This window comes from Brachycentrus maculatus, unplaced genomic scaffold (assembly GCF_059751285.1).
Source record: "Brachycentrus maculatus isolate JH-2025_06_01 unplaced genomic scaffold, ASM5975128v1 h1tg000189l, whole genome shotgun sequence".
NCBI classification, from domain to species: Eukaryota; Metazoa; Arthropoda; class Insecta; order Trichoptera; family Brachycentridae; genus Brachycentrus; species Brachycentrus maculatus.
This window is the reverse complement of record NW_028280940.1, coordinates 237,498-253,930: the sequence shown is the minus strand read 5'-3', so window position 1 is coordinate 253,930 and position 16,433 is coordinate 237,498. Positions and strand designations below refer to the sequence as shown.

General features: G+C 37.0%; 1 protein-coding gene and 1 long non-coding RNA gene across 2 annotated transcripts; one reads left to right on the top strand and one right to left on the bottom strand.

The window, feature by feature from the left end:
- The first annotated feature begins 290 nt into the window (after positions 1-290).
- Ifrd1 (Interferon-related developmental regulator 1) lies at positions 291-13,107 on the top strand. The gene is made up of 9 exons (XM_088262793.1): positions 291-551; positions 4,980-5,090; positions 5,505-5,770; positions 7,811-7,912; positions 10,077-10,184; positions 10,878-11,020; positions 11,101-11,283; positions 11,556-11,616; positions 12,050-13,107. Exons 1-9 carry the CDS (start codon positions 521-523, stop codon positions 12,365-12,367), a joined length of 1,323 nt encoding a protein of 440 aa, XP_088118919.1. The 5' UTR covers positions 291-520; the 3' UTR covers positions 12,368-13,107.
- On the bottom strand, positions 8,630-9,523 carry LOC148307796 (uncharacterized). Its single transcript, XR_015837790.1, has 2 exons — positions 8,850-9,523; positions 8,630-8,777 (listed from the first exon to the last, which is right to left on the bottom strand). It is a non-coding gene; the product is annotated as an uncharacterized LOC148307796 (long non-coding RNA).
- Positions 13,108-16,433: the final 3,326 nt, after the last annotated feature.

The following is a 16,433-nucleotide window of genomic DNA, read 5'->3' as shown; positions in this document are numbered from 1 at the left end:
CTTTTTCCACATTCATGCATCTCCTCACACATACCCAACGATTATTTGACAGCCTGCCAGTTTCTAGTTAATTTTTATAAATAAGTATTCATTTATTATTAGTTATCATTAATAAGTATTTTGAAATATTAGTTTTCCTGTTTGTGGGATTAGTTTTTATTTTCCATTTGAATATGAATTTATTGCTCCATTTGAAATGAACTTAGGTATAGTCATTGCCCTTTGACGAAATCTTTTGTCTATTCCACTGTCTATGAAAATTTAATTATTGATGTAATAGTCTGTGTTTCAGATCTCAGTCATTTTCTATGGCAGAGGTCGTGTACGCTCGCTAGGGAAATTAAACATGTTAAATCATCTTACACTCATTCCAATTAATGCTATTGTAATTGTTTCATGCTGTCGTTCGAAAAAAGTGCCAAAAACTAATATACTGAAGTTCTCACCTTCTTGATTGTGAATTTATAGTAGTGTACTTTGTTAAATTCATACGTTTTGTGTTTTACCTTGCTCGCCTAACATGCCTAAGGGGAAAAGAAAGGGAAAGCACGGTAATTTCTTTATTTATCTCTGATTTAATGTATTTTTCACATGTTTTTATTTTGCAATGCTATAACTCGAAATTTGAGGTAACCTTATTTGAATTCTTTTATGATTTCGACATTACGAAGTTTTATAATATTTTAGGAGTAATTTAATTAAATTATTTATTCATAACGTAAATAATATCGGAATACGAATTATGAAACCTATTTTAATCTCTCACGTTCACAGCGTGTGTCATTCGTCGAGTAGGTAAATGGCCTTGCTCGCTTCAAGGTTGCTCGAAACTACCGTCATATCCATATGGTCAGTGTGTCACGTCATAACTTTATATGTTTAATCGCTCTTTATTTATTATTATTACTATGCAGTCGACAACTTATAATAATTTACATGACTTACGTCAACATGTACTGGTGGCTAACCATTTTCTTTCAGTTTTTTTGCAACCTTTACCTGCTGACAGATTATAATTTTGAAGTAAAACAATGAAATTTAATATTCATGCCGTAAAAAGTACATAAATTATATAACATGAAATTTTCACTATATTATTTAATGAACACATTCTTTAAGTTATGTTGCTATGTGGATTGTGGATATCCTTTGTTCTTGATTCATTAGTGTGGGCTGTTTGAAGCGCTTCCATCAATCTTGGAAAATTGCCCAAACAGTTTCCAAACGTTAACATGTTCTTTGTTATAAATTTTGTACTCGTGAAAAATTCCAACTTGAATTTATTCTTATTTTCACATTTGCAACTCTTTTCAGCAAACACTCGGATTTGATTTAGCCCTTAAATCTAATTTTGCTAGTTGACCATTAAGATATCTCCCACTTAAAAATGGTCTTTTCCCGTTAACTTTTATATGAAATTAGCGATTGTAAATTTCTTTATTAGCTCTTATTTCCAAGAAAATTTGTGAATAAAATTATAATTATTTAGAAATTTAGATTAGCCACATTGAGGAAACAATCTTATATCGACAAATTCTTCAATATGTTAATATGCTTCCTCATCCAGTTTTGTATGAGAGTGTAGAGCTGCAGAAAACACTGCTAGATCTATCCAAAGTGTCCAAATACTGCTAACAAATATTAGGAGACATGCTACCAAGAACTATTTCAGGGGTAGAGAGAGGATGGAACGTCACACTCTTCTGTCCTGACATACACTACTAGCTTTCTTCACATCCATACACCTAGTCATACATGCCCTCCGATTAAGCAGACTTTTGACACCACCAGATTTTACGTTCTGATTGATCTGATCCTACCAAGTTTTTTTCAGCCGTCCTCGTTCTGTTCTCCCGCTCACATTTGCCGCATAAATTTTTTAGTCATTCTCTCGTTATCCATATGCCCCACATGTCCATACTACCTTACAGAACTCTTCTTTGTCATTTTCTCGCTATCCATACGCTCCACATGTCCATGCCACCTTACAGAACTCTTCTTGATCTTTTCAATTATCCCTCGTTCAGCCTTACATTCCTTTCTTATATTTTTCTTTTTAATTCTGCCATACAATGATTTTCCACACATTCGTTTGAGGGAGCGCATTTTAACAACGCTCACTCTGCGTTCATCCTTCCTTCAGTTCCATACATCAGTGTCGGTACCAGTACTCTGTTGTGAACCGCCAGTTTGGCTTCCGTGGACATATTTTTATTTGCAATCACTCTGTTCAAAGCACCAATCCCCGCATTCACTCTTCTCTCAATATCTTTACCCACTTTTCCATCCCTTGTGAACATATTAAATAGATGTGAAACAACACCAAGAAAAGTATATAGTTCAAAAGATCTTAATGCCACAATGCAAATAATACTCTTTGACGTAATAGTGACATGTGCTAACAAAGGTGGCTGCAAAGAGTAATACAAAACAAACAATAAAATTAAATTAAAACAATCGCGTCCTTTAAATAGTAAATTACAAGATGTAATTGAATAGGTAAACACAAATATGTGATAAATGACATCATATATTTAAGTCAAATCTTTCTATAAATATAGATGTGTATGTACATTTTATACTAGCTGAAGACCAAATGCCGCCTACACAATGCCTGCATTGCTCCTATTTTCCTTACAAGGGTTCACAGCAGCCGTGTACTTAGCTTTGAGAATGGGTGTCTGCAAGGAATTTTAGGCGTGCGGTGGTTTCACTTTGTGAAGAATGAAGAGATAAGGCGTATGTCACAAGTGTCGTCAAGAAAAGGCGATTTAGTTGGCTTAGCCATGTACTCTGCATGCCTCCCGAGAGCCGCCATCGAGCTTGCCTTTTACGAGGCATCAGGTTCGCCCCGCCCAGGACGACCACTGCTGACAATTGGTCGGCAGGTCTCGCTTGAACTTCGGGATGCGGACTTGACTTGGGAGGATGCGAGGGAGCTGGTGGCCGACAGAAAAGCCCGGAGATAGTTTGTGGACTCCATATGCTTCACATAGAGAGCGGTTATAGGTTAATATGTACATATTGATCTTGTATGTGATATCTTACATACACGTTCAGGGGCATACATCTTAATGTTGTAGATCAAGGTCACAATATACATAGGTAAGGTTATCACAATACTGATTACACCATGTAAACTCACAAATTGCTAATAAACTTTTTCTTTATTTTAAAAGAAAAATATTTTTATCGTATACAAAAATACTTCAATTTCATACTATGTATTTCTCGGAGCCTAAGGAGCTCATTATTAGAAATAGGTAGATAATCAAATTATGGTAGTGTCATTTCAAACCGAGAAACTCTGACTCGAGAGTCCGCGACGCTAACCACGGGTCCATAACTCGACACATTCTTACATACACCTCCAGGGGTGTACATCCTAACGCTCTAGACCAGTGGTTCCCCAACTCTTTTGGCCCACAGACCCCTTTTCATAGTCAAAACCTGCCCACGGACCCTCGGTGTTTAACCTATTGACTACTGTACCTGCTATAAGTATTACAGTATACATAACCTTGTACATAATACGTAATAGGCGAGGTAAATAATAAATGCAGCTGCTAACTATAAAAAAGTGAGTATATATCGCTCACCAACTATTGTCTCAATAAATGTCCTCTTGTGCCAAAATTTAAAAATATTTTTAAACGTCTTTATCCAATATCGGCCTGTTTGGTGTCTTACTCCAGATTAAAAATAATATGAAAAGTGAGGAAGATGGGATTATTACCGTTCACGAAATTCCTTTCTGTACAAGTTCATAATTTATTCATTGTAATTGATTATAATTTCCATATTAATAAAAATTTGTCAATTTTTTTATTTTATATTAAACCCTGATGTTGTTCAGGGACCCCCAAATGAATTTTAATTTTCCACGGATCCCTGGGGGCCGTAAGGACTACTTTGGGAACCACTGCTCTAGATCAAGGTGGTGATATGTTTTAGTAAGGTATATTACACCGTGTAAACTCAAAAATTGCTAATAAATGGCGCCACCAAGTTTAATGCTATCCACGTTCACAAACATTCCTGTACTTTTTGAGTTAAGATTTATTTATAATAATTTAAATGTACATAGAAAAAAATATATATATTAAAAGTTTTCTTAAAATCTCTCTTCGGTTGCTCTATAACTTTTCTATACCACTGTCAAGTTTTCACTTAAGTCTATTTTTAAAAATGAAAGTTTTTATAAATTTAATAACAATTAATTTTTAAAATTGTACTTTTTATACAAAGATTTTTTTTTTTACTTCTGAAATTCTCAACATATTAAGTGTTCCTTTTAAAATTTAGACAAGGCCAAGTTAAGGTCATGAAAAAAATGATGAACCAGATCTAGACTCCATATATCCTTTCCTCCTCCTTTTAACATCATAATTGTTATAGTAAAGCATTATTTCTCTGTAGCACATGCTCAAAATTGAATTTGTTATATTTAGCAAAATTTCCTGCATCACTAAATAGCAATTTGGAAAATCTCCATGATCTGTCTTCATTCTCTATGCGTTTGTTCATTTAAGAAATATAACTAAAACTTTTCAACTCTCTGAAAATGTCAACTAACGCTACACAAAAGTAAAAAATACAAAATTCACGGCGCAGACCAGTCGAAAACTCGAGACAAGTTTATATAACACTTTTTTGTAATGTTTAAAATAAAACATCAATTATCTTTAGGGATCCAAATTACAAGAAAATCATTTTATGAAGTACTGGTGTATACATCTGCTCATTTATCATCAATACAAGTATGCGTGGATCATCCATTTGACTCAATTTATACCGAGATGGAATTGCGTTCGGGTTGATAAATGAATGCGTGCATCCGTCCTGTTTGAGCATCTTAAGGTTACATAAATAAAGAACAATTGGAAATTTCAGTTTGCGAGTTTTTTTTATAATTCAATTTAATTATTGTAATTTATTAATACTTTTACTAATTATTATATTTTCTTCGCACATTGCAGATGGCAAAAAATCTGAAGCGAACCACTACTCTACTTCAGATGATGAGTCCGGGAACGAGGGTTCGGAGATGTCCGCTCTATCTGACAATCGTAGCGTGCAGGACGATGGAGGTATTTATCCGCATTGTATTATGTTTTCAATTTATTCTCAAGTCCTATTTTGAATTCACAATGAATTAGTTTATTAATTTCAAAAGAATTCCGGCTTAATAATATTATATATTCTGAATAAAATCTTGTATATGTTTACCATACAGAGGGTAATGCTTGCGCATGCCATCCAGGGCAGTGGAGATACAGCTAACTTTCCTTTGCACTGCGAGTTGCAATAGCAACTTCCGCCCACCACTAATCAAAATGGAAACAACCTGCCGTTTTGCGTGGATTTTTCACATATGTTTAGTAAACCCTCCAATTTCTCGCCCTTCATACCGAGGGTCCCGTAGCCTTCGGGTTAAATATTCAGCGTACTGGAAATGTTATCGCAAGTGGCGATTAGTTTGACTTAACGTTTCCAATTTGCAGAGGAAGGGGGGGAGGAGGTGCTGAAGGATGCGGACCGGCTGGAGGAGGCGCTATGCGCGGCGGTGGAGGGGCTGGGGCAGAAGTCGTGCGCGGCACGCGTGCGCTGCTTGGCGGGGGCGGCGGCCGCGCTGCGCTCTCGCTGGGCGCCCACGCTGGTGGCGGCGCACCGCCTGACCCTCACGGACCACGCGGAGCGCTGCCTGCGCCGCGGCAAGCCCGACGAGCAAGCCGCCGCCGCCGACCTCGCCTCCCTCCTCGCCGTGCAGGTACTCTTTTCCCTATTCGGCTCATCCTATTTACAAACTGTACATTATCCTTTTTAAAATACAATGTATTTTCTTTATTATTGAAAAGTAAAGAAGTAATCAATTGCATCTTCAAGTTTTTAAGAAGTGTATGTTACTAACCTAATTGCCATTTTCCAAATTAATTTTTTTTTCAGACGTTATTTACTTTATTTCTCGTATGGTGTATGGCCGTTGGGCCGCGTTAAATCGCAGGTCCAGACTCTCCCCGGGTACTTACATACTCCGAGTCGGGGTTTCTAAGTGCGGTCACATACTCCAAATCGGAGTTTCTAGGTGCGGTCACATAACCAAATCGGAGTTTCTAGGTGCCGTCACATACTCCGAACCGGAGTTTCTAGGTGCGGTCACATACTCCGAATCAGAGTTTCTATGTGCGGTCACTTACTCCGAATCAGAGTTTCTAGGTGCGGTCACGTACTCCGAATCAGAGTTTCTAGGTGCGGTCACTTACTCTGAATCAGAGTTTCTAGGTGTCGTCACATACTCTGGGACAGGGTTTCTAGTTTTGAGCCCGCTCAATCGCAATATGATTTCTATTTTTAAGAACAGGCTGCTTGTGCTTACGAAAATAGCGTGAAATATTAATTTAACAAAAAAAAAACATTTTTCAACACAGAGATTAACTGTCCCGTTCCGAAGGGGGTATCAATTTCTTTACTAGCGCTATATCTATCTCCACAGTTAAGTCATCGGTGGTACATCGTCAATTTTGCACGCGTGTGCATCGTGTTCTCGATACGCAAGCGTTATTTGGCAAATACAGAGTGTTTTTTCTCGTTTCTAATAAGAATTATAATTAATTGCATTTTTACATTTATTTTATGAATATCTGCCTTTTTTCACTCTAATTACATTGTTATAATTTTAATATTTACTTTACCCTAACAATGAGTGGAAAACAACTGACAGATGATGTGATTGAGCAACTTCTGAGCAATACGGACATTGATGTATCTTTAAGTGATGATGTAAGTGATTTAGGCTTAGAAAATAAAGATGATTCCGACGCAGATAACTATATAATCGAAGAACTTGATGATTTTGACTCTAACAGCATGGAGTCGTAGATATGGAAGACAACAGTAGAAATGAAGAAGAAAATTTGTTCACTTCCAAATTAGGCTACAGATGGACATATATTCCCAAACCCAAGTTTCACTGTCCGAACTGTTCATACAACGTAATGTCATTTTTGTATTGTTTCTCGCTGTCTGAATTTTTTCAGCATTCTTTTTTTTTTAACAAAATATAACGACAAATTAAAAACCCGCTGTGTAGTATGCTTCTCTCTCTCTCTCTCCTCACCCCCTCTCGCACGCATCGTTTCCGGCCGAAGCGCGACTAGTGGCCAGTGATGTTTGAACTTCGGGCGGAATTGAATGTCATTTCCGCAGAGAACTTGCTCGCAGCTATGTTTTTTTTGAAAATTATTATGTTATTGCAGAAAACTAAAATTATAATGGAAAAAATAGAATAACAATAGCATGATAAACATTTTGACATAAGTCAAATTTGTAAAAAAACTGTATTTATAGCATTTTACTTGGGGTATTGCCAGTACCCCCTTCGGAACCCGCGGATTGTTTCGTTTTTACTCCGGACCGGAAAGGTTAAGATGATTGGGGTGTCACATGTGACATAAATCATGGAAACGTGGACTATCAGGCGGGCAGAAGGGGGGCGGCTGGAGGTGTTTGAGATGTGGTACTGCAGGCGCATGTTGGGGATTCATCAGGGAATATATAGGGAACAATGAAGTATTAAGCAGTGCTGGGGAATCTAGATGACTTCAAAAGAAAGCGAAACAACAGCGAGCCAAGTAGATGGCCATAATATATGATAGACTTATCAGATTGACTATGAATTGCCTTCATACCAACATACCTTCATACTAGGGTATTTTTCATAATGTCCCAAATCTAGACCTAATTACACCACTGTTATTCCGAGTCAGAGTTGGAAAAGAGGATTAATGGAATGTTTTTGTACCTATTTCAGTTTGCGGCTTCTGATTACAGCGAGGAAATGAACAAAAGCTTGATTCCAATTCTAGTCACCCTTGCTCTCGACAAGACTGTGAATGCCAACACCAGAGCCAAGGTATTGTGCACCCTTATAAGATATACATTCTCAGACTATCGTTTCCTTCCCGGGGGTGTGATCACCTTGCCATCGTATGATCACCGATGAACGCGCCCTATACACCATCGGGTGTGGATTAGGGTCACAGTACGATTATTATACTCACATAAGTAGGCTATCCATGTATGGGATATTTTCTCTATATTTAATGTAACGAGTAGAATGATTTATATTTAGGAATATAAGGATAGACATACACCCCTGGACAAAAAAATTTACGAGTCCTCAAAAAAACTAAAATTGACACATAATGAATTATTCTTGATATTTAGTTAGTTTTTTTTGTATTGTTTAACATATGTGATGACTACTCGTTACTTCAAGGTTAAAATGAAAGATCTTACTCATGAATTGTACTTAGAAATTGCCATTATATACCAGGTATCAGATTATCCGAACCTTAGAGACCCATAACGGTTCATTTATGGTCGAGTGTTTGTGATGGAGTAATAAAAGACATGTAATTTTTTAATTCATATTTAAGAAGAAGGTTCTAATCGCTTTATTTTAAATTAAGGTATTTTACATTTAAACATATTTATAACATTTAAAAATATTTAATACTTAGTGAATTCACCTTTATTTTTTATAACATGTAAAATTCTATTATTTAACGAAGCGTAAAGCGAATCTTAAATTTCTGATGTTATTTCTTCTTCCTAAACTTGAATCAAGTTTTTTTTAATTCCTCAATGTTTTTTTATTTTTTTTTCCCAACTTTTTTTTTCATAATCGCCCATAAATTTTCTATCGGGTTCAAATCAGGACTATTCCCGGGCCACGTCAACGATTTTAAGCCAATTTTATCCTTGTATTCAATGATCTGTAAGAAAAACAATAAATTATTTATCAAGTGGTCTACAAAGTGCATTAAAAAATAAATATTTGTACTCACAGTGCGGGCTCTATGGCACGGCGCCAAATCGTCCTGAAAAATCGGGTCCGCGGTATACTGCGTAATGTCCTCGATTGTTGGAATAAGATGGTTTTTCAACACTTTTTTGTACTGGATGGCATTCATCGTACCCTGTATAAAATTTAGAGGTCCCAAACCGTACGCTGTCATGCACCCCCAAATCATGACGTAGGGTGAATGTTTAACGGTTCGAGTGACGCACGACGGATGGTTTCTTTCCCCAAGTTTTCGTCGAACTATCTTTCTGCCGTCTGGACCAAAAAGTTTGAATTTTGATTCATCGGAGAAAATAACATTTTGCCAATCCTCCAAGGTCCAATTCTGGTGGTCCTTCGCCCAATCCAGTCTAGCCTTCTGCATTTTGTTCGTCAGTAATGGTTTCTTTGCGGGACTTCGTGCTTGGAAACCATGCTCCAACAGCCGCCTGGACACTGTTTTTACTGAAAATATTGATTACCTAGTAGACTGCACCTCTGCGTGTATTTTAAGTGCCGTTAAAAATCGATCGCGCATAACAATTTTTTTTATTAAGCGATCATCTCGGGCAGATGTCGCGCGCCCCCATCCGCTTCCTTTTTTCCGTTCTATGGATCCAGTTTCTTGAAATTTTTTAAATAAAAACCTCACTGTACCTTCTGAATACCCAACTCGACGAGATATTTTACAATTGGATATGTTTTGTTGCGACAATGTGATTATTTTGGATTTTATCGCAATCGACATTTGCTTTGCACTTTCCATGATTGTTGTGTTATGTTCCCTAAAACGAGGGTAAAACAAAATTGTTGAGACAAAATAAAATGTAAATATTGTAGAAAGGTGACACAAAGTGTCTTTAATTCATTCAATAAAAGAAAGAGGTATCGATAAAGGATTTCTTAGAAAAAGAGTTCAGTAAAGTCAAGGCGTGCGGTAGCAAGTAAACTCGTAAATTTTTTTGTCCTGGGGTGTATATGTACTAGAATTTTGGTATTGCTCGACATTGCAGGATATCCTGTTTTTGGCATGCGCAGTATTAACAATTGTTTTTACATTCAAATTACTACGAAATATTTTATACTGTTATAAAAAATCAGAATATTAGTCCCAAAAGTTGAACTAGCAGAAACGTTAAGGTAAAAAATAAACATTGTCAATATGGGCGTATAGGAATATTGCCAGAATGTGAAGGTCGCAGTAAAGTAATATGTACCCTTGGTTTTTCAGTGTGTCACAGCTCTAAGCATGATGATATTCATGGGGGAGGACGACCTGGGTCTCGTTTTTGAGACAATGCGCCACCTGGAAACTATCTTCTGCGGAAGTTACTTAAAGGCAATTATAAATTTTTTGCATAACATAGTTGTCACTGTGCGGAAACTATTTTATATTTTTGAAAACCAATGTGCCGCTTAAATCGGAATACCACTCAAATTTCACCGTTTTTACTGCTAATGGTACTGGAACCCTTTTGATGAGGAAGACGGAAACGCGCAAATGGAGACAATTATTTATTTATCAAAAAATCACAAAGTGAAAAGAACATAGGGACACAAATATATTGAAAATTACAAACTTATTAAGGCGAGAAGAACAAAGCGACGTATACGCGTTTTGAATATTATTTAATCTGAGCACACAAAAATTTGTCTGCCACCCCTTATATACGATTTATAAGGAGTTACACGTGGTGGGGACAATATTATAAACAAAATAAAAGTCCATGAACTGCGTCTCTTTGTTCTTCTCGCGTACATTTATGAATACTTTATTCGTTAATACAAAAATTATTCTAAAAAATACACAGATTTTGGAAGAAAGAACCGTAATTAAAAAAATATTACCAAATTTTGGTGCCCGCAATATTATTTGGAAAGAACAATTTGGATCAGCACGAAAACCGCTTATTTCATTAAATTATATTTTAGACAGTAAAATTGTGTTCAGTTTGAGCTCAAACTGTTTGGATTATAGTCTCAATTAGGGAAAAGGTCGAACATTCCGTTTAACGAGTGGCAGTGTGTTTAGGGTGACGGCAGCGTGAAGACCAGCGTGAGCGCGGAGCAGGAGGCGCTGCACAGCGCGGCGCTGGCTGCCTGGTCGCTGCTGCTGTCCCTCGCCTCCCCCGGAGACGTGTGCATGTGGCTCGGCGGCTCCACCAACTTCGCTCCGTGAGTTCTCCATCATGTTCCTAGCGACGAGATGTCGGGTCGCAGCGTGGAAACAAGTTGAACCGGTTGTGTGTGGACAGGTCCCTGCGGCAGCTGGAGGGCATGCTGAGCTCGCCGGCGCTGGAGGTGCGTCTCGGTGCCGGGGAGTCCCTGGCCATGGCCTTCCAGATGGGGCGCGACTACTCCGACATGTTCGGGGAGGACCACCTGCCCGACCTCATCCTGACCATGAAGCAACTCGCCACCGACTCCCATAAGTATAGGTGACATTCCCATTCTACATTCTACTTCTCCATCCGGAGACAAACTGTAATAACTTACTTTTCTTCTGCAATGAAAATTGCTGGTAAAAAGATGTAAAGAAAGGGGTTAAATTATAAAGATTTACAAAAAAAATGATAAATTCAATAGATTTCTAGCCGTGTTATACGAGTGGCAGTGTGAAATTTTATACAAAATTTGCACTGATATTTGTTTCATTTAAATGATTAACTACTGTACTAATGTTTTTAAATATATTTTATTTACTATACAGAGCCAAAAAGGACAGAAAAACACAGCGTGCTACTTTCCGCGATATTTTACGATATCTAGAGGTAAGCATTAGTAGTATTTGTCATATTTCAGTCCCTTCATATTTTCCATGGATACGTTTTCTTACAAAGATATTTAATAGCTAAATGAAGTGCCAAGGACCGTAGTAGCTCGAGCAGTATGTAGCGCATACATGAAATAAGTCGTTTTCAAGCCTAACGTTAAAAAAGCCTTTAGTTTTTTAAGGCATGAATGCCTGATGGAATTTTTACATTTTTTCTTATTTATTTTAAATACTCGAAGTACATTCGTTCTAATTTTATATAAATTACATATTTTTAATTAAATCGTCAACAATAATCATAGTCTCCACTATTACTTATTAAAAAAGCCACGAATATTTAGAAGCTATTTTGGAAAAAAATATTCAACCGCCGCTTAAGTTCTTCCGGTTGCGAGTAAGTAATCTGAAAGGCGGCGTTTGATGGATTGCAGGAAGAGGATGTAGAAGACATAGTGGTCCGCATAAAGGGGGAGACGCTGCACGTGGAGGGGTGGTGCGCGCGGCGGCGCTACGCGGCGCTGGCGGGCGCGCTGGGCGCCGGGCTGGCGCTGCAGCTGGGCGTGGCGTCCCCGCTGCGCGCCGCGCTGCTGTTGCCGCCGCCCCCGCCCTGCCTCGCCGACCACTCGCCCGCCGTGCGCTCCAACAACAAGCTGCTGCGCCACCTGCAGAACGCCGCCAACTTCAAGGCGCGCACCATCACCCGCGCCAAGAACAGGGACAAGCGCTCCGCCGTGCTCGCCGCATACTGAATCCCACCCTCTTCTCTCTCTCCTATCTCTCCATCGCAAATTAATATTAGCATACTTGGATACGCAATCAACTCCATACAATACACCGATGCGCTGATTACAAACCGCAACCATCTTTGTTTGTACCGCGTCACGTATGTATGTATTTGCCAATAGACTGCGGGTCCCCTTCGTGTAGAAGCGGATTTGTGACCGATGGCAGTCTCGCTGCTACCCGATTCGCTGTGGACTTATATTCAAAACCAGATAACTTTTACATTGTAACATATTTAAGTATTTCATATTAGTAAAAATGTATAATTTTTTGTAATACGCTAGCATAATTAAAAAAAAACAAGTGTTGTAATTTTTTATAATGTTTTAATGGCACAAAATATATTTTATTAAATTTTTTTGTAGTAAAATTTACTACTTTGACAAATTTTTTGACTAATTCTTTGATCATTCGGTGACTGCATTCTGCATTTGAAATATCACGAAACAAATGTAAATAAGGTGAATAGAGAGGAGTGGACATTTGAAGAGCATAAATCACCCATGAAATGTGACATTATGAATTATGACAATGATTTTGTTTATGTAATGTAAATTATTATGATAAAAGCACCTGGCAAATCCAAATTTCATGGTGTTTTTTATAGGTAGAAGATTATAATGTATCATATATACACTTATATAAAATGGTGCCATTGGACGCTTTGAAAAAAATTGTTTTCAATAAAAAAATTGTTAACTATAAATTGTTTTTCTCAACCATTTCTACAGTGCCAGTTTACTGTGCCAGTACTCGGTGCTCAAATATTGATTATATGTATAGTCAATCCTGGTTAGCATCTTCAGCTTCATTTCCTAGTAAATATGTATAAAGTTACATGTCACGCCCGTCCCGTGATCTCTCCAGCTTCATTTCCTAGTAAATATGTATAAAGTTACATGTCGTGCCCGTCCCATGATCTCCCCTGGGATACAACTGGCGCCTTGTCCGCCTAATTATTGTGTAATTTCCATTTGTACTTGTTCATAAAATGACGGTATAATGTTATTCATATATTTTTTATTCCATAAATAAGAATACAGTGGAACGTCTCATAACGAGTAATTCGCATAACGACCAAAAAGTGATCATGAGTTACAGAGAAAGGGCAAGTCCCCTTTTCACCACATTCTCTTGTGAACCCGGAATTCCGCTCAATTCCGCCCGAAAGACTCATCAAGAGGACCTACACTTCTGCTTGGAAAAAACTTGGGCCATAGAGTGTTGTCGAATGTGATTTTAAAACAGTACCTGCGGAGTCTACAGTCAACAAGATGTGTAGTATCACTGGCCGATATCAATTTTTATGGGAAAATATGCTTTGTTCAACGAGTAAGATGCTGGAACGAACTGTGCTTGTCACAAGAGGTTCTATATATTATAACATCTACACAAAGGTTATTATTATTCTTATCTTTACCTGCACCGCATGGTAAAAAGGGCACTGCATCGCATCTAGTCAATAGTAACTTGATCGTTAATTAATTACTTTTTGATGAATTTAAAACAGATTTAATATTTGTGTGTTTAATTATAAACACAATTATTTTAATTTCCTATTTCTGCGAGTCTAGACCGTTCATTAGTATTTTTATCATACACAGTATAAGCCTATTAATTTGAAAAATCATTATTTTTTGACGTCTCATCAAAGATGAAGAAGAATAACTCCTGTAATTGAAGATAATCCAGATTTTGTGAACAAGTATTTGTACACACTCAAAATGTTGTAAATAAATTATCTGGTCAAATTATTAGCTTAAATAATAAAAATGAAAATAGTATTTTCTGGCGTTTCTCGTGTGTGTGATTATAATCCAGGATTCGGACCTCACATACTAATATAAGAGTTTCTGCTTAGTAAAAAGATTCTTTACATCTCACCAATAGATGTCTCTAGTGATTCAAGAACAAGGTTTCTAAATTGGTTCATATAGAACTTCCAAGAATTTGAGTAGTGTGGTTGTAAATAATGGGTAGAATTGGTGAATGTTTCACATGTGTAAAGTGATCACTTAACCAACCATCGGGTTGCCAGAGACGAGATATCTCGGCAAATGGCGGAGTGCCCGTATGGCCAGAGACGAGATATCTCGTCAGTACTTTTGATGACGTATTACTCCGCAGTTTTAACTCATATTGACAATCTGTCAAAAACGGAACATACATTGCCATCAGTTGAAGTTGTCACAAAATATTTTATAAAGTTTTTAAATACTTTTAAGTGATTTATCGGTATCACTTTCAGCTGACAGTTGACAGATGTCATTAGGGCTACCACTCAAACCACTTGAAATATTGATTATTTTAATCGATTGTTTTGAACGCCAGGGGTTTTTATTTTGCTCAATTTTTTTGTGTTTTTCTTATTATTTTAAAATATTCCATTGATAAATAATAGTTGTGTGTTAATATTAAATTTAATAAAAACTTGCGTGTGCGACTTAGTGTGACAACCCTGAAAATTTGAAACTGGTTTAACTTCAAGAATAAAACTCTAACAATCGATGCGGGATATAATATTTGGTAAGTAAATTATAATTCAATAAAAACAACAAAAAAAAAAAATCTTTAGACAACTTTGTTTTTTCAAAAAAATACTTGGCCTGTTGAGCACTGCCGCGTAATTTATTTGCGGCTATGAAAAGGTTAAACCAGCCTATGACGGTTGTCAGCCCCGTAAATGCCTAGACTTCCATATTCTTCTTCATCTTTGATGAGATGTCAAAAAATAATATGAAAATCACTCCTGTAATTGGAGATAATCCAAATTTTGTGAACAAGTATTTGGACACACTCAAAATGTTGTAAATTTGAAAAATGGCTCAATTGTATTATATAATTAAAAAATATAAATTAAAAAATCCAAATCCTTGTGATTTTATTGGGTCATACAAAAAGTCTGTGCGGTTTTTTGGTACATCTTTGAAGAAAAATTTTCTTTATTGAAAATCAAATTTAATAAAGTATGTATTGACCACTATTATTTGTGACCCTTTGCCATTTTTCGGATAACTTCATAATTTTATCGGAATAGAACTTCTGTGGTTTATCATCGAAAAACTTGGCCAAGTGATTTTCAGCGGCTCTTCGGTCAACCATTTTTTTTTTACCAACAAGAGATTTTTACAGAGACCGAAACAAATGGTAATCAGACAGTGCAAGATCCCGACTATACAGTGGATGCATCAAAACTTTCCAACCAAGTACCATCAATTAGTTCAGAGTCATCAAAGATGTGTGTGGCCGGGCATTGTCATGATGGAGCACAACTCCCATTCTGTTCATTCAATTCTGGTCATTCTTTCTGGATTGCTTCCTTCCAACGGTCAAGTTGTGCACAGTACAGGACTGTATTGATGGTTTCGCCAGGTTACAACAACTCATAATGGACAACTCCTAATCCCACCAAATACTTAACATAACATTGTTTGCCGATAATCCAGGCTTTGAAGTCGTTTGTGGAGGGTCACCAACATTTGATATTCTCGTATTTCACCCACTTTGTTATGGGCTTTAATGATTCGCTTTAAAAAATGGTTCAATTTTGTTACATTTCAGCAGCATTTCACTTATGGTAATTCGGTTAGTAAAATTTCTTTGCGTTAATTCATGTGGCATCCAAACATTGCCCTTCTTTTTGTAGCTTGCTCTTTTCAAATGATTTCAAACTGCCGTGTGATTAATGTTTAGTGTCTCCGCTATTTTTTGACAGCTTGCATGTCAGTCTTGCTCCACCAGTTTAAAAATTTTGTTGACTTTTTCTATGACTAGCCGACCAGAGGGAGATGCATCTTAGACATTGAAATTTCGGGAATGGGATGGAGCAAATAACTCATGGGTCCTTTACTCAAAGCATTCTCACCGTACACTTTTCGGCAATTTTTACCCTTTTTATATTAAAAAACCATCACACAGCGTATTTCTTCAGATATTTCATTAATTTTCAAATCAATATAACTTTTTACAAAAGCAATGAATTGGAAATCAATTTTCAAAAAAATGTCCCCTTTTAAGCACATGCTCATTTAA

Coding starts and splice junctions, on each gene's coding strand:
- Ifrd1 (XM_088262793.1), top strand. CDS start 521: ATGCCTAAGGGGAAAAGAAAGGGAAAGCACG. Junction 10,185..10,877: donor TCTGCGGAAGTTACTTAAAG/GCAATTATAAAT, acceptor CAGTGTGTTTAG/GGTGACGGCAGCGTGAAGAC. Junction 11,021..11,100: donor GGCTCCACCAACTTCGCTCC/GTGAGTTCTCCA, acceptor GTGTGTGGACAG/GTCCCTGCGGCAGCTGGAGG.